This window comes from Acinonyx jubatus, chromosome C2, assembly GCF_027475565.1.
Source record: "Acinonyx jubatus isolate Ajub_Pintada_27869175 chromosome C2, VMU_Ajub_asm_v1.0, whole genome shotgun sequence".
NCBI classification, from domain to species: domain Eukaryota; kingdom Metazoa; phylum Chordata; class Mammalia; order Carnivora; family Felidae; genus Acinonyx; species Acinonyx jubatus.
This window is the reverse complement of record NC_069384.1, coordinates 54,238,588-54,263,162: the sequence shown is the minus strand read 5'-3', so window position 1 is coordinate 54,263,162 and position 24,575 is coordinate 54,238,588. Positions and strand designations below refer to the sequence as shown.

Here is a 24,575-nt window from a genome sequence, read left to right as displayed (position 1 = left end):
GATGGATGGAGTGAAGTGATAACTAAGGAAGGAAAATTCACATTGCAAAATGTCACAAAATAGGGTAGTTAATCTGACAAGCAGTATTTTGTGAAAAAGAAAGAAGGTAGTTCTGAATTTTTATACAGAGGCACATGACGCAAGTTAGAAGCAGTAACTTTGCCGGGAAGATGATATAACTACTAGCTGCATTTCAGATTTATCTGTGTAGATTGTAAACACATAGACGTACAGGCTCCATCCAAGCACAGTAAATTAGAAGGTCTTGTTGGTTGGGGAATGGGCATCTGCAGATCAGCAGCCTAACTGCTGTTCACTAAACTAGTTTTTAATAGAGCAGGATCATGAAGTTTACACATTTAAGAAGACTCCCATAAAATGTTAGCTTTGGTATGGAAAACAATTAATCTTCAGTTAATTACCTTGACTTTATAGCCAGAAACTGTCAATGACAAATAGGTATCACAAAAGACATGCATTACTGATGTGTATTGCATGACTATGTTCTCTTCGGACTTGAATAAGTTAATTTCTCAAACTAGAAGAACTTTCTCTTTAGCTCTGTAGCCTTAACTGACAGATATAAGCACTCCCCATGACTCTTAGAACTGATCTCTAATTAGGATATAGTTACCTAACGAGGTCTTTCTGGATTCATGGTACTTTTAACTTTTATTTTACGCTTTCAACCCAATATGTTATGCTAAAGCAGAGTTAAACAGCTACCTCTCATCTCCACATACATATTCTCTCTGAGCAGGCCTACCCAAATTAAGACAGAGAAATCATGGAGGAAGGAGCCTACTTTGTTCCATTCTAGTCTGCAAAAACCAAGGGGGAGTACAAACAAGGTAACAGTGAAATCCTACTGATCTTCAAGAGAGTCCCAAGACCAATAATTAGAGTCTGTTCAACGATGAAATGCGTGGATTGGTAGGAAAGGTGTTTTTCTAATTTCAATGTATCTTTGTTTTTTCTTCAAAATTCTATAAATTTCTTAAGTTACCAAGCGAGCAAAGCTATTGTCACAGGCAAAATCAAAATTATAAATAAACTATGTCTACTACTGCACAAGACTGAAATAAGTATTTTGTATTTACTGACAGGTCAAAGCTAAGTTTCCAATAAGGATTTCATTTGTGATATAGCTTTGTACCGAGTTTCGCTAGTCCCTAAACCAATTTATTTTAAATGGTGGATTGTCTTATCTTCCCAACTCATTTTAGTTTGGAAAAACTGCCTTCACTCTGATACCTCTGAGTTCTCCAAACAATATCACAAATTAGCTAGCTCTTCATGTATAAATCACACAGAGATTAAAAAAACTCAGGGGTAATTTGACACACAGCCATCAAATGTATTTCAGTTTGGTCTCATTCATTTCCCTCTTGCTTCTTCTGATACTTTGTATTTTAACTACCATGTAGATACAGATTAACTGTTTTAATCAATTTTATTATCTAATATTCTTCATTTACTTTTTGGTAATATTTTTAAAGGGAGATATGAGTAGGGAAAAGTTAGAGAATTGTTCTGAATATCCTTCAGGACCAAGTGCTGCCATTGTTCCCAATTCTCTTACAGTTCTCTTACAGGGGCAAACACACTGCATTTGAATACACCGAGGATGTCCTTAAAAAGTCATTAATTACTTATTAAGGCCACATAATTGCTTCTGGATAGGAAATCAGTTCCCTAATTCCCAGTTTAGAAAAGCCATTTTCAGGAGGCAAGTTCGGATTTTATCATTTTGGAATGATATGTCAGACCATAGTCAAAATGTTTATCAACCACCTCAGAAATAAAAGAATCCTGAAATAGCTCCCTATAGTTTGTTTGGATAATTCCTGGTTTTTATCAACCTGGATTTAATTCAGATGAGGGAGCAAGGAAAACTTAACTCTTATAGAACAACTTGAACCATATGAACTTGTGATTTTATTGTCCTACATTGTACACTATTATATGTTAGTTTTGCTCCCAAAGTAGGTTTAAGGAAGGAACAGTTCATCGAATGCCTATTAAGCACCTGTGTGCCAGATGCAGGGGAACAAGACTGAAACAGAAGTAAACAGGCAATTGCATTACAAGGTGAAGAATATTATGATGAGCACAAATCCAGGAAGCTAGAAATGGCAACAAATTAAGCTGCAGGTTTTCTAGTCTTCCTTACGGAACCTGTTGACTGCTTCTGATGCTTAAAAAAAATGTCCACAAGATTATGTCACTCCTGCCATCGATAGGTGTGTGGCTTTGTCCTCTTCCCGTGGGCAGACTTGTGACTACTTTGACCAGTACAGTACTGCCGAGGCTGGATCATAAAGAGTGTTTTTTGTTCACTAGAACGCTTACACTTGGAGCGCTAAGCCACCCTGTAAGAAGTCTGACTACCCTGAGGTCATCAGTTGTGAGGAAGCCAAGTCACATAGAGGCCATGTGTAGGCCCTCTAGTGGGCAGTCCTAATCTTCGCACCCTCCCAGCCCAGCTGCCCCATTATGAGCAAACAAGTCTCTGGAGGAATCCAACTCCCAACCATGGAATCACCCCAACCTTGGAGCCTTCCTAGCTGAGTGCCGAAACATTACAAAGACAATCCATGCTTGATACGCTGTATTTAAGTTCCTGGCTAATAGAATCTACTGTCAAAAGAAAATTCAGAGTTTTGCTTGATACGAATATTTTATTGAACAGGAAATGAACTGTTTGCAGAGACTTTAAAACCAAAAGTGGTGTTGTTAGGTAGAAGCTAGATATGAGCAGTGGAAGGAACACCCTGAGGAACTTCTTCCTTGACCTGAAAGATTAGACTCCCAAGTCCTTGAGGGGAGAATGATAGAGTAGGCAGTGGGTTAGACAAGAGCTGGAGGGAAGGACAGCAATAGATTACACATTAGAAGCCTACGGGCACAATTCTGACCTTGTAGCTTTCAAGACCCTGGGATTAACAGATCAAGAGCCACAGGTGCAGAGCTACGTGCCCTCTTCTTCCACCTCTGCCCCAGGATAACCCCTAGACTAATTATAATGCATTTGCATTGCAGTTATGCCCCTCTCCCCCACCCCATAGAGACAGGCTGCCTGGACAGTTCTGGTACGCCCTTTATAGGGTCAAAAACTCCCCCTCCCAACCTGTGGGAGGAGTCCCCTGAATGATTGGAAGCAACCTCCATTAGAAACCACCCTGTCCATGTTTTAAGACCCACTCAGGTAAAAGGGGAGGATCCCAGTAACCTCAAGGCAGTTGTCAGCTCTGAGCCTGCCTGCTCTCCCACCTTGAGTGTATGGTCCTTAATAAACTGCTTTGTGCTTGCTACCTTCCTTCTAGCTCATCTTTATTCCAAGGGGGATCCACAGGCAAACCTTTGCCTGTGCAGACTCTCCCAAACTTAACAGTATGAAGCTCGGGTCTCAGAGTTACAGCTCAGTTTACAAAACATGAGTGACAAAGTACATTGTTTTCTGTTATGATTGGTTACTAGAAACTTACATTCTTTTTAGGGTAGGAACACTGTATAAACTGTATAACCTTACTTATTTGTAGCTCATTGGCAGGAAGCTGAAGAGAGCTTAAGTTTTGTTTAAGGTCAGAGTTAGCACTTCAAGGAAAATTAGGACCGTTTAAGTTTTGGTTACATGACTATGAGTGTTTGGTCAAGGGGTATATCCAAATTGTGACCTCCCTTTGGGTTTTTCTTTAACACTGCAAACATAATAGAATGGTGTCTTGGGCTGCTGTTTCATGTGTGTTGCTATGCATAAGTAGTGATCAAAACACTAATTAAGCTGTGGTGGCCATAAGAACAAGCAGAGTTGAGCAGAGGCTCCAAATGCTAGAATCTGAAAACCACTATCTTGTTTGAGCAAAGGCAGTGCTTCTCAAGGGCTGCTGCTGGGCAATGACCGCACTGGAGGACACAAGGGTTGATGGTTGATCTTGGTTTGAGGGCTTCCTCAGTGGCCTTGCTGAACCTTCCTTAGACAGTAACCGCATGCTTCCACTCACCCTTCCATTTCCTCCTCGCTCAAGGTCAGACTTGATCATGGTCTGAAAGCTCTTCCAGCCTTTTCCATCTCTCATCATTTTCTCATACAGGCATTTTCCCTAATAAAATCCTTTGATGTTTAATCCAGTCTTGGTGTCTAATTCTCAGAGGACTCAGACAAAAAGGCAGTAAGCCATGGGTTTGGTAATGGCTCACCTATCACCATGCAGATAGAGGATGCTGTATTCTTTGGAGGTGAAGCACACAGTTTCTGCCAAAAGGTAGTAACTAAGTTGCTAGATTTCAGTTAGTTTTCACCAGTGCATTCCTTTTTTGTTTTTTCCCCCTGAGAAAGAGGGAGGGGAGAAGGGCAGGAGAGACAGAGAGAGAGAGAGAAAGAGAGAATATCTCCAGCAGTCTCCATGCTTAGCACAGTGCCTGACATGGGGCTCAATCCCAAACCCTGAGATCATGATCTGAGCTGAAATCAAGAGTCAGACTCAACCAATTTAGCCACCCAGGCACTCCTCATCAGTGCATTCCTGATGGTCTTGGTGAATGTTGGGCTCTTCAGAAACATTCAAGTGGAGATAAATGCTGTGATAGGTAGGTATGGTATTGGCATTTGAAAACTATGGAGGGAACAATGCTTGCAGAGACAGGGGAGTTGGCTGGTCACTGCTAAATTGTACTGACACCCTTCAGAGGGATAATGGGTGATGAGGGCTATGAACAAGCAGTTAGCACCTAAATATGACAGCCAAAGACTCTGGAAGGTAGCTTCCAAAGATGCCCATCTCCTGCTGGGGGGCTGACCCAGTTGAGCAGCAGGCTGAAGACTTGATTGCTAAAGTATCAGAGCTCCTGAGACATTTTAATTCTCTGGCAGAAAAGGTCTGCCATGGGAAGGTCAGGGCCCTAGTGGGGAAAACCTGAGACTCTGAAACAGAATAGGGACATCTGAATGTCTACAGGATGTTGCTTCTGCCTCCTTCCAGACACTCTGGGATTGCAGAGGTAACACACCCCTCCCTGGCACGAACTAGCATTTCTGCAGCATCTCCCAGAAGCAATTCACCCTAACAAGGCAACAGATGATGGCCACTCGGGCTACCCCTGCTATCTTTCATGGTTGCTAAGACAACAATTAGAGTTAAATCTCAGCTTAACACAACTGGAGATGTGCTGAGCCTTACAAAGGAGGAAAGAGACTATCCCCCTAACGAATTATATGAATGAGCTGGCATATCCTAGTAAGAATCAGGAAATTACTCCTGGAAGTAGATTTTGAAAGTTTTGATCAATGGGGACAAAGTGTACAACCGAATAAGCCAGAATCCATTGACTTGGGGATACTTTATTAAGACTCAGGATTTAAAAGCCCACCAAGGACCCAGAGGATAGGTAAACTCACAGATGGGGTGGCGCCTAGAAGCTTGGGTGACTCTCAGTAGAAATGTCCAAATTGCCCTAGCAGAAGGCAAATGAAGGGATTAAGTAGCTGAAAGAAGTGAGCATGTGGTGTGGATATATAAGGCCAGAAGACCCATCAGAAGATTATGTTTCACAGGAGGGTCCAGATAGCACACCATTCACCAAGGCCATCAGTAATGCACTGGTAAGAGTAGAACTAGTACCATTAAGAAATTCTCTGATGGCTTTCCTCTACAGGCCGGAAATGTTGGTACTAGAAACAGTTGCATAACTGGGCTGGCTAGCATCCCTGGAGATGATGGGGTCTTGAAGTAATAGAGGCCAGATGGCAGCACTTGTCTATCAGGAGCTGGGAGGCTGTAATTACCATAATGACTGGCAAGACCACGGGGCAGCCAAGGCTGCCTGACCCACAGGGAGTTGTAGAGATGGTTAATAGAGCATAGTGTCTCTAGGGGCAAAACAGATGGACAGCTAACGAGGGTGTTACTTAACATTACAACCAAATAAAGATAAGAACAGAGGAGCGAGATGCCGAGTGGTTGCCCAACAAAGTCATAATTACTTGCTCAGTTCCCAGATCAGAACGAATTTTCATATTTATAACCAATTTGCTAAAGAAGGGGCTAAGTCCCTAGGAGGAAGGACTCTACCACACCATGGTAAGCAGGTACCATGACAATACAATGCCTATATGCGTTATTTGAATTGATACATTTGGCAGTTGGAGTAATCCCCACATTATGTCCCTGGCCTCTGAAATAAGAGCTATCATCATAGCAGGATAGTCAGATGAAAACTTCTTTTTTTTTTTTTTTTGGAAACTTCTGAAATCATCCTCCCTATAGTAAATTTAAAACATTGTAATATCCCATGAAGGGGTGTGTCAAAGATGAGCACCAGCATTAAATATTTGAAGGATGCAGGAAGAGTGGCTCTTATCAGATCTCCATTTAATTTGATACTCAGGCCCCTTGAAAAGTCAGATGAATCTTGGAGAATAACTGCAGACTATCACAATGCCAACCAAGATCCTAGTTTGTAGCTACTATGCCAGCCAGGGTATAGAAGATAGAGAAAGTCAATATGGCATCAGGTACACAATATGCAGTCATTAATCTAGTGAATGTATGTATTCTATTCAATCCCATCAGGAAAGAGGATCAGAAACAGTTTGTATTCACATGGATGGACATAATATTCCTTCAAAATTTTCCTTCAGGGCTATGTTCACTCTCTTGCCCTCGATCATAGTCCAGAGAGATCTAGACCTTCAGGAAACCCCACAGAACATCATGCCTATCTATTACATCCATGATTTGATGCCCATTAAACAGGAGTAAGAGATGATTAGGATGTTGGAGATCTTGGTAAGATGCATTCACTCTAGAGAATGAAGGAGCAAAGATTCAGGTGCCAGTCTTTTCAGTGAAGTTTTGAGAACCTAGTGATCAGAGGCATGCTGGGACATGCTCCAAAGTAAAAGACAAATTACTGTATCTTGCATTCGTTACACAAAGAAGCAAGGGAAGCATTTCGAAGGTGTCTTTGGCTTCTGGAGGCAACATATTCCAAACTTGGGAATATTCATTCCATCCATATTACAGGGTGATACTAAAAGAGCAGACCTAGGCCGGCTGACTAGTGACTATGTCCCTGACATGGCCGCAGAAAGAAGTTCCCGCTCAAACCTCAGACCATGCCTCCTCCCCTTGAGTAATTTATGTTTTCTAAGAAAGCAGGCTACCGATTGATGCATTCTTCCAAAGTCTAAGGTGGGAGGAAGGGGAGTGTGAGAGGTGTGGAAAGTGTGAGTAGAAGAGGGAGGGCTTCTCTCAGGTAGGGGCCAGAGGCAGGAGCCCTCAACCCTGCCCAGGCTTAGAATGACCTAGGAGCATTTTACCCCTCCCCAAACCAATTAAATCAGAGTCTCTGGGGATGGTGTTTGGTGCTAGGTATTTATATAGCACAGCAAGGCTGACAGCCAATGGTTAATAGGTAACCAGTGAGAAACGTTCTGTATACACTGAGGCCAAACATGTTAGAGATCCTCAGACACAGTGGTTCTTAAACTTTAGGTGCATCAGAATCTCCTGGAAGACTTGTTCAAACACAGATTGCTGAGCCCCACCCGCAGAGTTTCTGATTCAGTGGGTCTTTGACCACCAGGCCCAACATTTGCATTTTTAACAAGTTCCAGGTGACGCTGATAATTGCTGATCTGGGACCACACCTTGGCAGCCATTGTTCTATCCTTCCCCAGCCAATTGGCTAGGGCCATGATCCCTATAAAACCTTTGTGCTTTTGAAACCCGCTCTCTCTCTCCGGTATCTCACTGCTGCGTTGGTGCAGGTAGGGGATTGAGCTTCAGCTAGCTCGAATAAAGGCTCTTTGCTTTTGCATCGGACTCCGCTCCCTGGTGGTCTTTAGGGATCACGAATTCTGGGCATAACAATACAACAAAAGGATGCCAGCTTTAAGTGGGGCCTTAGATTGCATTGTAGTATAAAATGAGTACTTCCACACAACGTTCCTCCCCATTATTCTTCACTTGGGATTAATCTTGTACCAAGAGCTGACTGTTGACCCAGTCTTTACCCAGCTCCCTTCCCATTTTCAATCCCAGGCATATAGCCTAATAAAATTCTGTCATGTCTAATCCCATTTATCCTGTGACTCTTGGAAGATTTGGACGAACACAAGTGTTATAGAGAAAAGTCACCTAAAGCATAAGGAATCAGGGTGCCTGGGTGGCTCAGTCAGTTAAGCATCAGACTCTTGGTTTCAGCTCAGGTCATGATCTCATGGTTGTAGGATCAAGCCCTGTGTCAGGTTCCATGCTCACAGTGTGGAGCCTGCTTGGGATTCTCTCTTTCTCCCTCTCTCTCTGCCCCTCCTCAACACGTGTATGCACACACTCTCTCTCTCAAAATAAACTTTAAGAAAAAGAGTAAGGAATCATTACCATTGTTAAGAATCTCTAGAGGAAGCAGGCTGCCTGGGTGGCTCAGTCGTTTGAGCGACCAACTTTGGCTCAGGTCATGATCTCGCGGTCTGAGTTCAAGCCCCGCATCAGGCTCTATGATGACAGCTCAGAGCCTGGAGCCTGCTTTGGATTCTGTGTCTCCCTCTCTCTCTGCCCCTCCCCCGCTCATGTTCTGTCTCTTTCTCTCTTTGTCAAAAATAAATAAAACATTAAAAAATTTTAAAAGAATCTCTAGAGGAAATAAAAGGGGGAAACCAAATTTACAGTGTGAGGGTAGGATGGGTTTTTGGGTATGAAAAACAAGACTGTGTAGCACTTCTCATCATTCTACCCTCTCCACCCTCAACTAAAGAGAGACCATTGTCTGGTGTGTGGAAGAGTTAATAATGGTATTATTATTAATAATGACTTTGGTGGTATTGACTACAAAGCCAGACAAAGATATCAGAGACAGAGAATCCAATCAGCCATTAGTAAATTGTCATTAAGAATTGTGGCTCAACCAGACAAGAAGACTGATAAATCGATATTTAAACCAGGCAGTTAAGGATTAGTGAAGGAAGTTAGTTACTACGAGGTAGAGAGTTACAATCTCAAAGCACAGGTAAGTAATTGAATCCACTTTATTTAATTTAATGACTTAAGACACAAACCTGAACCTAACTGTAAACAACCTCATCTGAAATCTACGGGCTTAATATTCTCCTTCTTGTGATGACTATAAAAAGGGATCAGCATGTCTGTCTCATGGTAGGAAGAACCATCCTGGCCACACACAGGCACCTTGTTTTGTCAGAGATGTGTAGGCTGTAGGTGATCATATTATGATCCACAAAAATATGCAACTTTGGCATAAGGGTTATTTTTAGCTGAAAACAACTGAGAAATAGCAGGTACCAAAAAAATCTCTCTGCCCTCCCCATATTTGCCTAAAATCAAACTTGGACTCCCAGTCACCAAAGACTCTTAGGAGCCCAGAGACAGCACTGAGGGAAATCTGCTTAACACTCTTCACCAAAATAATCCTTATCTTCAATAATTTCCCCCATATACTTACCTTGGAAGCCTGAGACTCCTTTCTCTACAAACTTCTCTACAAACTTATTCACTTCTCTACAAACTTATTCTTTGTTGGGATGCTATGTAAGCCCAAGTTTTAACCACCTCTTTGAGTTATTCTTATTAAGTTTCTCCTGCAGGTATACTCACTGCACATTAATAAACTGTTATTCTCTTTTGTCAGTCTAGTATGTAGGGCCACAGTCAGAGAATCTAGGATAGAAGAAAAAAGTTTTTTCAACTTCAACTTGTTAGATGCGTTATTTTGATCATTATTTATTTGAGCTGGTAACCTTAACTTGTTTGAGATGATAAGATAATTCTCTTACTAGAGGCAGATATTCCAGGAAATGAGTGAAATTTATGCATTGCCTCCTTTAAGGTCCTGTTGCTGATTTTGAATTCAAAATTTCGTATTTTTTAATTAAAAGGGATCCCCACTTCCCATAAATTGCATAAGCTTCAGGACCCATAAAGCCTGGATCTGTCCCAGGAAACTTGTATAGCAGGCTGAGAAATTTTGGATATTGTTGCAAACGGTGATCTATATATGAATGTCGGGTAAGACAGTGACACGTCCATATTTGCATTTTAGAAAGATTACTCTGAGAACAATGTAGACAAAACTGTGAAAAAGGACCAGGTCTGCAGAGACAACTATAAGGAAGCCATCATTGTATTCCAAGCAAGAATAAAGACCTTTTTCTTTTTATTTCATAAAAGGACTTGGTGTTTCCTTTGAAAGAACAAGATCCTCTAGGGCATTTCTAATTTTACTTATAAAAGCTTCTGCCTCCCATTTCAGAAGCATTATTCTTCCTCCAAGAAGCTGAGGAGATTCAAATCTTTTGCAATGTAACAATCTGTCCTTGCCTTCAGAAAGTAAAATATGGAATTTTCATACTCAACAGTGCTAAATTACAAGCATAAGGAAAATAGCAAGAATTTATGTTTTAAAATTGACTATCAGTTTAAAAATTGAAAATAGAACAGTTTTTCAGAAACCTTTTTATTCCAATAAGAGATTCAAATAAAGTATGTGCCAAATCCTTGGATGGTAAACTCAATATTATTTAAAAAAAAATACCCTAAGAGCACACATTTTAATATTAAACAAGTTTAGAGTTCATCTGGAAGAATAAAAATATGATAATCAACATTGAGAAAGGTGGGTTGTTCTACCAGAGAGTAAACCTTATTTTAAAGCCATGAAAACAAAAACAGTTTTAGAGGCATAAGAAAAAGCAAAGAGAAGTGTGTTCAAAGTGTGGAGTCTGGAAATGGACTAAAGAAGTATAAACATGTCACATTAATAGGTAAAAAAATGTGCTGGTAGATGGTTAGTCATTTTTTCACAGCAGTATGGGGTGAAGAGGAAACCATCAACTCCATTCTGTGGGGGAACTATGGGGGAAAATCTCCCCTTTTAGGGGGAGACAACCACACAGTCTATGTACCATTAATTGTCTACTCTTCCTCAGTAACTTCCTCAGAAAGTTACTATGAAAAATTCATACTCTGACTTCAGGTACTGGGGAAAAGGAAAAAAAGTTTTACACTAAGTTTATGAGTATTCCTGCAAATTCTGCAGTTACAATTTAAATACACACACACACACACACACACACACACGTATACATACACTGGCCATGTAGATCAAGCACAAAGACTTATTGAAAATGATAAGTTGTTAGAAAGTCATAGGAAGAGTTTTTAATTATACACTCTTGATTCAGGACTATTTTGGGGATGAGTTCTTTGGGATTTACTTAAGCACATTCCAATTTCAATTCTTAGCAAATGGGCTATAGGTGCATATTCTTCTCCAGATTCTGAAAATATCTGATTATATATAGCAGACCCCTTGCTAAAATCCCTAGGCAAAGAGTTAGCTCATGCCCCTGCACACTTAAACAAAAGTCTAAAGGGCATCAGCCCCCATGTTAGACACAAAGGAGAAGAGCCATCAACTTTGCTCTGAAGTTTGACTCCTCAGACCGGAGATCTACTGCAGTCATATTGGTTCTCCTACTGGTGTCCCCTCATTAATTCTTCCCAACCTTTCAGAGCCTAGGAAAAAATGATACTAGAGACATAGAATGTATAATAGACTATGAGGAATATAGAGGAGGCCCACCTATCTCTGTCCTGTTAAGGAGCAGGAAGAAAGAAGGCTGGAAAGCCTTTTTCCAAAGCACACCCTACTTCCCTGTATCATAGGTTGCACTTGCCAATTGACAGGTATATCCTGCATTAGTGCATGTGATATTTCAGCACAGACACCAGGCTTATAAGCCTGTGTATCGCTATGCCCACACATAGTGCCTAACACATTATATGTATGCAAATATTTGCTGTGCAAAAAAAAAAAAAAAAAATCTAGAAAATACTCTCCGTGGCTGTCAAAAGCAAAACAGTGATCTCTGGATCTATTAGTTTGCGCTTTCACATTCACACCTTCAGAAAGAAAGGAAAAAATGTTATCTCATTATCAGAGTCTCACTAAATGTAAAGACAGGATGTATTACTTCTTATATTCATGAAGCAAAATATGTAGATATGGAGTAGAAATCATCTCTACTAAATAGCTAGGAACAAAAATAAGGCAATTGGATTCAATGTTTTATTATCATGTAATGGTTTGGGCACCAGGTTCCACCCACAACAAGGTGCCAATAACCCTTTGAGAAACTGGTCATCAGAAAGGCTGGCGTACTATGCATTGAGATGCAGAGCTGTACCATGAAGGTGTAGCATCTAGCAGATTTTGCTTTTCTTAGGCTCTAGAAAGCCCGATTAAGAAAGCGTGTTGTTTACTCTGCTTGAATTTAATTTTTCCTTGGGGGAAAGAATCCCATCCCTGCCTGTAAAATAAATTGAATTTTCTTAATCTGGCCCTAAAGAATAAATCTATTTCTATTTAATCTTCAAAACTCTGAAAAATCAGATCAATCATTCTTGTTAGTAGCCAGTATGTATCAAATCAAAGTGTTGCTATCACATATGATGGAATAGAACTCTTATCAAAAAAAACTAGACTGTTGTATTGTTTTCAGTTACTTATCTGCTATTTTCCTGACAGTTTACACTATAGCTGATCAATAGGTTATAGCTTTCGCAGGCTTACTTTTTTGAAAATGTTAGCTCAAGACCATCTTCACTATTTCAGTTCATATCCCACATAAAGAAATTCAGAAGTGTTGCATTTTAATGTAAACTATTGTAGTAAAAGCTGCTGGTGCCTACCCACCAGACTGATTTTCCCATTCCCCAGTTGTTATAAATATTGGCCACTTGGTATTCACAGCTGCATCCTTCTCCAGAAAATTACCCTTGGCCGATAGAAGCCACCTCACCCAGAGATGTCTGGGACAGCCCATAGCCAATGAACCAGTGAGACATGGATATAAAGGCCAGTTTTCTTGCCTTAAAGTGGGGCATCTTTGTAGTGCCATTCATGCCCTAGAGAACACCTCATGATGCCTATTACAAAGTTCTGTTGAATCTCTCTCCTAATATCTCAGTATCACTTTTTCACTACTCCAACTGCCACTCAGTTCAGGACCATCTCTCACCTGACTACACAAACAGCCTTCAGAATCAACATTCACCTTCCTATAGTCGCTTCTCTACAATATTGCTGGAACACTCCAACATGCAAATATAATCGTCTTTCACTCCCCCTCCTCTAACACACACACCCTTACTTACACCTTTCATTAACTATCTCCATCACTTACACAGAGGCAGTAAACTGAACTCAGTTCACAAATGTATTGTTTCTCTCCAAAGAAAACGAGACCATGAGGCAAAGCAAAACCTTGAGATACGTACAATATAATTGGATTACATTTATCTACCTTGAGAACCAAAGTTAGCTAAAGCAGTTAACTATAATCTTAAATTGAGTTAGAAGACTTCGATTAGTAGAGAAGAACTAGAAAATGAAGTAAACCTAGGGGAATGGGTGACAAAAACAATTCCCCTTGTAAATTAGGGAGTTTGTTATGGCAAGTTAGGACTTAGTATGTCCCACTGATGTTCTTGGTGGGCAAGAATCTCTTCTACCTTCTGGGCCAGGAATCTCTTGTTACATTGCATGGGAAACTTCTCAGTTTCAGGTTGGGATGATGATTGGTTCTCAGGCGGGTGAGTATAGTTTAAACCTGGAAAACTGCAACACTAAATACACTAACGATGAAAGTCAAACCCTGAATAGTAATAATAATGCTAAAGAATAATTTGTGCATCTTTGATACTTAAGTATCTAATATTTGAAAATTTGGCCCATTACAGAAATAGACTGACTTGTGACTCCAGTTTATAATATGTAATCGTGTAACTGATTTAGACTTGGTTTTACATTGCAGTTTGTTTACAAATAATATTGGAATACTTACAGAATATATTCCCCTTCCCTCCCACCACTTTTTAAAATTTAAATTCAGGAAATTTAACAGCACCTGGAATGGTCTGTCAGACAATATTAAAACAAATGTGATAAGTTTATGAGCAGTTTTAAAAGTTCTATAGAAATTTAAGTTGTAAATCCCCTCCTTAAACTTGACTATAACAAATTTCCTACATTTACAAATGGAGTAAGATTTGACTATCAAAATAAAAGGTAAGAACAAGGCTTCTCAATTTTGAACTTCAGTGCATTAATAAGTATCTTTAACAACTAAAGTAGCCCCTGAAATAATATTTTGTACGAAGAGAGTATTAATTAGGACCTCATATTGACATACAAATCCAGATTTAGACTGTTGCAAAATCATAAACCATGACAAAATTAGGTCAAATTCCTACATGACAAAAATGCCCCCTCCTTGAGATGGTGCATGAGTTTTCTAGTTCACCAGTCTTTCTCTCACTCCCTGATCCTCCCCTTCCCCCCAGCCACATTGCTTACTCATTTCTCTTTACATGCCTGGTCCTTATAAAGGAATTTCCTATTTCTTTTTTTTTTTTTAATTTTTTTTAACGTTTATTTATTTTTGAGACAGAGAGAGCATGAACAGGGGAGGGGCAGAGAGAGAGAGAGACACAGAATCCGAAACAGGCTCCAGGCTCCGAGCTGTCAGCACAGAGCCCGATGCAGGGCTCGAACTCACAGACCGTGAGATCATGACCTGAGCCGAAGTCGGACGCTTAACCGACCAAGCCACCCAGGCGCCCCAGGAATTTCCTATTTCAACTCATGCATCTAGAGGAGTGGTTCTCAACAAGGGGTGATATTGTTCCCCAAGGCCCAGGTGGCAAAGTCTGGAGACATTTTTGTTACAACTATGGATGGATACTACTGGCATCTAGTGCATAGAGGCCAGGGATGCTGTTAAACATCCTACAATGTGCATAACAGCACCCAACAACAAAGAGTTATCCAGCCTAAAATGTCAACAGCGTTAAAGGCTAAGAAATCCTGACCTCTAAGAAAACATCTAAAATCCTCCAACATGGCACAGAGGCCTTGCGATAACCTTTGTGTATTTTGGAGACTAATCCATTGACATTATATGGGTCACAAATACCTCTTTTCTTCATTGTTTATATAGTCTTCTTTTGTATCTAAGTTCTTAAATTTTAATGAGTTTCTCTTCCCTTTAAAATTTGTTTTTTATTTCCTTCGAGAAATCCTTCCCTACATTGTTCCCTTCTAAACATCCTATGAGTATTTCACATTTATGTCTTCAATCCATCTGGAATTTATGTGTTAGAATTCAGAGATGTAATTTTGTTTCTACGTGGATAACCCATAGCTTCAATAGCATTTACTGAATAGTCCATCTTTCTCCACTAATTGGTAACACCAACTTTGTTGTATATTGACTTTCCAAATAAACTCCCACCTAATTCCAGATTTTCTATTTTCTCTTTATTCCTGTGATGTCATTAATTTAAATTACACTTTGATTAGGAAACCTACTATCTGATATCATGATTCCTTCCCCAGTCTTCTTTAAATTTACTCTTATGTATGATTTTCAGTGTCAGCCCTCTTGTAATTTTATCCAAAAACGCATTGAGTTTAAAGATGGGGTTAAAGATAACTAATTTTTCTTATTCATGAATATTGTATCCCTATTTGGATTTTTCCATGACTTTCAACGAAGTTTAACAATTTCCCCATAATGATAATGATAGAGTTATTGCTGGGTGCTATATATGGTTTTTGGTTTTCTAGTGACTATTTTCTTCGTTTAGGTCTTGTATAAGGCAAACTTGCTGAGCTGCCTTAATAGCTTGTCTGTAGAGTCTCTTGGAGTTTTTACTTAATCATATCACCTGCAATAGTTTCTTCTTCTGCAATACTTACTAATCTTTTTCCAATGTACTGGCTCTGATTTCTAGTACAGTTTAGAAGAGTGGGTGTCTTCATCTTGTTCTTGACTTTAAAGGCATTGCCTTTAATGCTTCACATTTAAACATGACTCTTTTCTTTTTAGATTTTTGGCAGATACTTTCTGTCAGACTATGAAACTTTTATTCAATTAGTGCCTTTCTAAGTTTTTAACGTCTTGAATGGGTGGTACTAAGCCAATTGTAACAGAAAGAGGGTTGTTCTTTAAGCATGCCCAGTCTTCTTGAAGGACTCGTTCTTATATTTGGAGATGTAGCTAGAAAGCTTTCCTCCATCTTTGAACCTGACTCCTATTCACCCCCAGCCTTGCTCAGCATCTTTCAGGGAAATCCATTTAGTTTAAATCACCTTTGATAGAGATACTGTTCAGTTTCCAGAGATCAGCTAATTCACTCACAAAAAGGCCTTAAGGGCCTTAAAAATTACCTCCAATCATTTCACAGTTTGCAAGAGATAAAAATCACAGTCAGAAGCCTGGCCAAAATTGTAGTCAACACATAGAGCCAGGGATAAATCTCTTAAGATTCTTAAAAGGAAGTAGGAATATGCATCACCATTCCTTTCTCTTCAAGCTCTTCTCTAATTTCCTGGTCAACATATGAGCTACTCTTGCAAAACTGCTAACAAAAATGTAATCCAAAGTTTCTAAGTGGCTGAAACAGCCAGATGAGGATTTAAGTGTGCATCTCACATGTGTGAAGGAAACTACTTCCGCCAGGAAAAGAGAAGTGTTGTCAACTATTGTGGGCAAATAAAGAGTCAGCAAAAATAATCCCTGGGCCTTATAAAAATGTAATGACATTTCGGTGTTGTTTCCCATCTTTTTTTTCTGTGGGAAAACACACAAAGTTGTACAGTTGGCTTTTTTGTTTCTTTCATTCTTTCTGGGCCACACTTACTGGGGGACACTTTATAATTTAGTCTTTTTTTTTTTCTTCACAACAATGAAGGGGAAAAATAATTCTTCATACTGCTTTTGAGCCAGGATGCGTCAGTATTGTACCTGAGAAGAAAATGGCTAAGTTCTGGGACAGGTGGGATTTTTTCCCCTTCAGTCAAAGTACATATGTTATTGGAGCGTTTCTTAGCCAAAAAACAATGTTTGGCTATTTCATCTTGAGTGCTATATATAACTTTCTGAAAATGTCAAAACATCTTATGCAGGCAGCATGCCTTGAGTAAACATCTATCTCCCTAGGTGTAACTAATTTACCCATAGCCTTTTTGAGTGTCATTTAAACAGCCACAGGTTGTTTGTTGATTAACCAAGCATCATAAAGCATGGACCTGAACTTCCATTTTTTTCTCCAATCATAACATCTATCTTGCAGTCTGAAAGTTACTGAAAGTTATCATAGCATCCCTCATCCATATATGTGGTGGCTGGGGTGGGGATGTATGAGTGAGAACCACTCTTCCAAGTTAGCAAAGAAAAAGATCAAATCTGCAGTGGAGTACAGGCAAATCCAACTTTCCAATCTATCTTTTTTATTTTTATTTTTTTAAGTTTATTTTTATTTATTTTGAAAGGGAGATAGACAGCAAGTGTGGGAGGGGCAGAAAGAGAGGGAGACAGAATCCTAAGTAGGTTCCAGGCTACCAGCACAGGGCCCAATGTGGGGCTTGAACTCACGAACTGTGAGATCTTGACCTGAGCCAATGTCAAGAGTAGGACCCTTACCTGACAGCCACCCAGGGGCCCCTCCAACCTATCTTTATTAAAATCAACTGGTTAATGACTTGCAGTAGGCCAGTAAAATGTTATTCATTTAAAAAGCAAGACTTGGGGCACCGGGGTGGCTCAGTCCAGTGAGCATCTGACTCTTGATTTCAGCTCTGATTATGATCTCACAGATATGAGAGTGAGTCCCAAGGACTCTGGGTTGGGCATGGAGCCTGCTTAAGATTCTCTCTCTCCCTCTCTCTCTGCCCCTCCTCTTCACCCCCACATGTGCACACACATGCATTCTCTCCCTCTCAAAAAAAAAAAAATTAAAAAATTAAAAATAAAAGTTATCTATGGCTCTTTGAGTTACTTCTAAATTATTGTATGTATTTCCTTTCTCTGGTAAGTGGAAAAAAGTATTTATTTGCCTGATTTTTCACGTTATTAGTATCAGAGAGAAGTTAGGTCTAGACTGATATTAAAGTGAAAAGTATTCCTCCACCCATTTTCTAACAAGAACAAAAATATATTACAGATACATTTCAAACTTCAGTTATGTCAAAAAATGTGAGTCTTCCATATTCTCCAGTAGCAGGTATAATACATCAGAGATCTTTCCCAAATCACATTATAAACACAAACACCTTTTCAGCCTCCTCCTACACATTTTCTTCTCCCACGAAATCTCCACACATCCACCATCTACCTCATTTTCTATGCAGCTTTTTGGAAAACTGCTTGATACACAAGCCTTTTTTGAAAACTGTAAAGCTGTGGTCAGCTATGTCTTTCTAATAGCTGCAGAGTACAGTAGTAACTTTAGCAACACAGAGCTGTGGCACAGAGAAATTCAAGACAATCCTCTTTATCTTGATGATTTTTAACAAGGAACCTCAAAACTTTATGCTACATGTAATGGGCTTGAAACAGATTAATCAACGGGATGTGAACTTAGAATTCATGTTTCGGAGGTAGAACAAATCCTTCCCAACGCCTCCTTTTTGCTCATCTCCTGCCCTTCTTTTCCCCCACCCCTTCCTTTTTCTAGCGCCAGAGTAACAACCGGGAATTATAATATTTCAAGGTTTATAATATACTGTACTGTTAAATGCAGCAAATACAGAAACCTCTTGTTGTAAAGTTCCTGAGATGAAGGGAAACCTACGACACTATTGTTGCAACTTCGAAAACTTCCAATTTTGAGAAGAAAAAGGAAATCATAGTCGTGGGCTACCTTAGCCTTCAACAGTGCACGTCTTCCTTTCTGTTTGATTTTTTTCAAGGCTACCCGCGGCTAACTCAGACGCCCGCGGGGCAGCGGGTCCGTAACCAGCAGGCCCAACCAGCTCCCAGCCAGTTAAGAGCTACAGGGAGCTCTCAGCAGAAATGCGCTCCGCCCCTCCTTTGCCAGGAGGCGTGCACCCGACGGGGTGGGGGTGGGGGGGGGAACGCCACGCCCCCACGAGGGGCGGGACTGCCTCGCAGCCATCTCCTCCCCAGAGGCTCGGGGCGCTGTCCCGGCGTGACGTCATCCAGAAAGCCCGCCCTGGTTGGAGGGAATTTAGAAGAAAACAGGGCGGGAAGGAGGCGGAGTCTAGTTTCCCTGGAGACGGGTTGCTCGGCGGTCGCTTGGTAACCGGTCGCGGCGGTCCCGTCTGCGGCAACGCAGGCGGCTCAGGCGGCCGAGGTCTGTGGGCCGAAGCCCACGCGGGGCTCTTTCTGCCTGCTCTGTGATGGCGGCTGCGACGGCAGTGGTCACGCCCTCAGGTTTGGAGGATGGGGTGTCTCGGTCCCGCGGCGAAGGGGCCGGGGAGGTGGTCGTGGAGCGGGGGCCTGGTGCGGCCTACCACATGTTCGTGGTGATGGAGGACCTGGTGGAGAAGCTGAAGCTACTCCACTACGAGGAGGAACTCCTCCGGAAGAACAACCTGAAGCCCCCGTCCAGGTGGGTGCCCTCGTTCTCCAGCGCCTGGGAGCCGGCCAGGCCCGGGGAGATGCCTCCTCCGCCTTCTGGGGAACCTTGAACGCGAGTTGCACTTGCCTCCATCTTCCTAGGCAGGAAGGGGCACTTCCCCCCGAACTTGGCGACAGAGGCCACCGAGTTCACAGAGTTTAGACTTGGTGTTTTTTAGAAAGAGTAAAGTTTCAGAAACGCAGAAAAGACTGGAAGACGGCTTTCCTAGACTTTAAAGCACCCACGCACCTCCACAAATCGCAAACTGTTTTTTCTGATTATAAAAGTTGTAAAAGAACCTATTATAGAGGACTCAGAAAAACACAAGAAAGGGTGTAGAAAAAAAATACTGAAATCACCCATAATCTCATTCCCAAAGATGAATATCATTTTAGCTGCTTCTAGTTTTTGTTTTCCTCTGAGATAATTTGTCTCTACAAGTGGTTAACTGCGGGTACCTAGGACCTTGCTCGACTTTATATGCAGTAAGTAAACTTGTTGATTAATTGTTATGGTTTAAAAGACTCCTGCCTTTGCAGTAACAGTACTCTCAGAAACTAAGAAGTGGAAAAGACAAATGAAACGACAGCTACTGGAACTGTGTCTATCATACAACCTAAAATTCTGCCCTTGTTCTGGTGGGGAACAGTCCATCATATCGTGAAGTCAATGCCATTAGTTGTTGAGGGTAATGCACAGCTAGCACTTTCTCTTCCAGTTGGTGTAGCTTAGTGATAGTCAGATAAATAAGCTAATACTTAGATTTGTTTATTGTGTAAAGTGCAATTTAGATTAAAAATCTGTAGTGATTTCTTTGAATGGGTATAGCTTGGCTAAAATAATTTCCCATGACAGTTTTGATCTCATTAGTCGATCTCTTCCAATAACTTGAATTTTAAGATATGTAGGCTCTATGTAAACTGCCCATATTGCTAAGTCGGTCTATAATAAAAGTTAGAGGAAAAAGTAGTGTTGCTTGATCCATGATAGAAATTGTGAGATTGAGAGTTATCACATAAATGAATTAAACAGGATAATATAAATAACCAACATTTTCTATGATAAAAATGTATTTTTGCCCCCAAGTATATTTTTCAAACTAAAAGAAAATGGCTTTAAGGCTCTGGTGATATAACCTCAGTACTATTTCCTCAGGAGTTCAGCAGGATATTTTGAGTCATGGATTTGAGTGGCAATATCCTAATTTAATGGTTCTCAAGAGTGTGGTCATCAGACCAAAAGCAGTATCACTTGGGAACTTATTAGAAATGCAGTTCCACGGGCCCTTTCCCTGGTCTACTGTATCAGAAATTTTAGGGGTGGAGCCTAGAAGTCTGTGTTTAACAAGCTTTTCAGGTGATTCTGATGCATGCTAAAGTTTGCAAACCGCTCTACTAGGTCTGGAGGATCTTTCAGTATCCAGTCCTGTGTCATGGAGTTGTCATCAGCCAGTAAGGAAAAGATGAATTTTTAGCAGTGGGTACTTTGAAGGGGTTGTGAACATATACCTGGAAGAACTTCATTACCTTTTTCTTCCCAGCCATCTCTTACCTTTCAAAACATTTACACTTACCCTGCAGGACAAACTTTGGAAAACATGAAAGAGTAGACTGCTGATTCTTACTTAAAATAGTTATAATAGCTAAAAATACAGTTATGAACATAATGGCAATAACTGCACATAAAGGGCAAAATTAGATCTTTGATCAGCTGACTGAAATGTTGTTAGCAAGTTTTATTCTTAACCTATTTAAGTATAAATCATATTGATCTTCATAGGACTGTTTTTAGTAGGCTAAGGGATTTAGCAAAAGTCAATAAATGTTTGTTAGACTGTGGATATGCTACTTAGTGGTTATTGAGGCTGGCTGCATCTCAAAACCATATACGAAGCTTTTGGAACATACTTGTACTGGGGCTCTACTCCCAGAAGTTCTGATTTAATTCATGAGGAAATAAGCAATGCTTGGTCCAGTAGCTATAGTTTGAGGAGCTCCTCAGGGGATTCAGCTATGCAGCCAAGATGAGAACAACTGTTTAACATACCCGATAGGTTAGGAACAGTATGTAAAGATACCAGGGACATTGTAAAAAATGTAAAAATGCATAGTGAATAATCATTAAGGTCTTTTGTTAAACTCTGAAATTCTCTTTAATTCCAAATTACCATTTTCAAGAGGTACTCTCTTATTAATTATTCCCGACATAAATGATTTTGGCAAAAGTTGTACATGATCAGTTTTTTAACATGCCCTGCATTTACTTGAGTGTAAGTTCTTTGATCTAATATTTTGTGTACAGTAGTAATTACCCTAGTCCTGTTGATTAAAAACTTTAATATGAGTGTTGTGGATTACTGGAAACTTCAAAGGGTGAATTGCAGATTTTTTTTTAATTTAAAAATGTTAAATTGAAATTAAAGCCATTAAAAAATATTTCATATTCCATCCTCCCCCCTTGTTTTGAAACAGACACTATTTTGCACTGCCTACCAACCCTGGTGAACAGTTCTACATGTTTTGCACTCTTGCTGCTTGGTTGATTAACAAAGCAGGACGCCCCTTTGAGCAACCTCAAGAATATGATGACCCTAATGCAACTATATCTAACATATTATCTGAGCTTCGATCATTTGTAAGTGTAAATAACTGTCTTCTTTCAGAATGTTGTCAAGTTACGAATTTTAATATTGGTAATTCAACAACACAGATGCTACCCTTTTAGATGAATTGTCTATGAATAACAATATCTATACACACCCAATACATACGTATGTAAAATTATATTTGTATTTTTTCAGATAAAACCTCAGAATGGTTGGTATTATAATATTAATGCCACTTCTAAAAATGTTCAATGTACTCTTTGTAGCCCAAAGTAATAATATTTTTCTTAATCTTGTGATGTCTCAGAGGTAAATTTATGGATACTTAGTTCTCCTTCTAAAAAATGCTAGTAGGAAGCTGAAACATTGTATTTTGAAAGGGAACTTTGATGTAATAGACCATGATAGCGGTTGGTTGTACTTTTCATTTCTGACTTTTCCTGGGGGGCATTCAGTAAGAACTTTTGGTATACATGTTATTAACTTTTGACAAGTGATTCATTCTGTCCTTCCTATGGTTGTTTAATGATAGGATACCAAGCTAGTAGCTTTACTGTTTTGTTTTTTTTTTTCACCCTAATAGGAACAGTTACTTGTTCTGTCATGGGGTTATTTCCTTTCAATTTGATACCTTTGACAATAAAACATCCTCATTTTCCTTTAGTGTATGTATCAATGGATAGAAAAGATGGACTTCTAAGAAGCAATATAGTTCATTATTTTAAACCATATTTGAGAAATAGAGAAGTAATACACTTTTTCAGGAGTACTTTGCTTAAAATATTTTGACATATGGAATATAAATAACGAATAAGACACTGTATATCTTTTGTATTTCAGGGTAGAACTGCAGATTTTCCTCCTTCAAAATTAAAGTCAGGATTTGGAGAACATATATGCTATGTTCTTGACTGTCTAGCTGAAGAAGCATTAAAATATATTGGTTTCACCTGGAAAAGGTAAAAATTACCCAACCTGACAATGGTATTTTATGTGGATAGCTTTTTCCTCTGTGGGTTCAGAGCTGTTTAATTGAACTGACAGGGAGTACTTCCTCTTGACTATTCTAAACTGAAAATGCCACAAGTGATTAAAAATGTCTGTGTATAGACAAAACTGGAATATCTGATTTTATCATGCTCTTGCCCAATTCAAATTTAAATAATTATTAAAGGTTCAACTGTAAATGAATATCTTCATCAATGTAGGAAATTTTTTCAAGGTCTCTTTATTTATATACACAAAGATGGAATGTACATGGTGGTAACTGATAGCTGTAGATTTAAGGAAAAAATGGAAATTAATATAGTACTTTAAAATGGGATTTTCCCTTTTTTTATAGATACTGGCCAAGAATAATAGCCATCTGAAGAAGCCACCTGACACTCTCTTAGATCTTGTTTATTGCTTCTTTCTCTGACTTGACAGTGATGTGTTGTTTATATTTCTATAATCATATTTATCCCTTGGTTTTAAACTCATTTGTTTTCAGGTCAGGCTTTCTTGCCAGAAACTATGAACTCTTCATATATACTGTATAGCAGTTAGCATAGCACTTTGTATATCACAGATGCTCACATCATTTTAAGCCATATGAAATTACTAATATTCATCTACTAATGAACTAAAAATGGCAATTTTATTCTTCAACCTAAATATTATGAGTTAGTGTGGTATAAGGAATAACTATATGATTCAGATTACTTCTTTAGTGGACTCCAAGAAAAGTTATGAGATGTGATACTCCATTTGGCATTTTTAAATATTATTAATTTTATTGTCCAATGTGTTCTAAATTCACCTGAAGTGATCCGTTTCTCAACCATTATTCAGTTTTGTACTTACTTTATTTGTAGGCATATCTAATTCTTGGCCACGTATTGTGATTTTGATAATTTATAAGGACTCTAAATATATGGGGAGGGAAAAGAGGGGAAAATATTGAAAATAGGCATCAGAGAATATGTCAGCTATGTAATGTATAATTTACATAGAAGTTACATATTTATAGATGACTATTTTACTTATTAAATATGTCGAAACAAATCCTAGAAGAACATTGCCTTTTAGACATTATCTATTTCTAATTAATAAAAAAATAGGAAATTTATTTTTTAAATGTTGATTTTTATATTTTGTTAACCTGTCTGAGGTATAGATTTTTAAAATAAGTTTCCAGAAATAAACCTAAATACTTTTGGGTATTTTTAATATGGGAAATACATGTCACTAATCTTGATGGAGAAATGATTGTTCAATACTTAGTATTAGGACCACTGATTAGATTTTGGAAATAAGCTGGAGCCTTTCTTATTCCACCAAAATAAATTTCAGGTTGATCAAAGGTGTAAATGTGAAAAATGAAACTGTAGGAGTACTAAAAAGTCAAAGGTGGTTGAGATGTGTCATGTGAGGGAAAAGCTAGGATCCATGCAAGAAGAGGTTGCCAAGTCTATGTAACAAGAATTGTAAAAATCCTGAATGGCCAAGATTATATAAGTAATAGACTGGAAAAAATAGTTTTA

General features: G+C 39.3%; 1 protein-coding gene and 1 long non-coding RNA gene across 3 annotated transcripts in view; one reads left to right on the top strand and one right to left on the bottom strand.

Moving 5' to 3' along the window:
• Window positions 1-9,613: 9,613 nt before the first annotated feature.
• LOC128315171 (uncharacterized) lies at window positions 9,614-18,894 on the bottom strand. The gene is made up of 2 exons (XR_008297647.1): window positions 18,726-18,894; window positions 9,614-9,677 (listed from the first exon to the last, which is right to left on the bottom strand). It is a non-coding gene; the product is annotated as an uncharacterized LOC128315171 (long non-coding RNA).
• A 177-nt stretch (window positions 18,895-19,071) lies between these two features.
• The window catches only part of IFT57 (intraflagellar transport 57), a 53,794-nt gene continuing 48,290 nt past the window's right edge, over window positions 19,072-24,575 (top strand). The window contains exons 1-3 of one of the 2 annotated variants that reach the window (XR_008297646.1): window positions 19,072-19,436; window positions 21,917-22,079; window positions 22,891-23,009. Coding sequence is in view for 1 of the 2 variants with exons in the window: in XM_027077670.2 (XP_026933471.1) it covers window positions 19,225-19,436; window positions 21,917-22,079; window positions 22,891-23,009 (494 nt within the window). In the remaining variant the exon portion in view is untranslated. The remainder of the gene's footprint in view (window positions 19,437-21,916; window positions 22,080-22,890; window positions 23,010-24,575) is intronic. The other variant, XM_027077670.2, reaches the window with a different exon arrangement.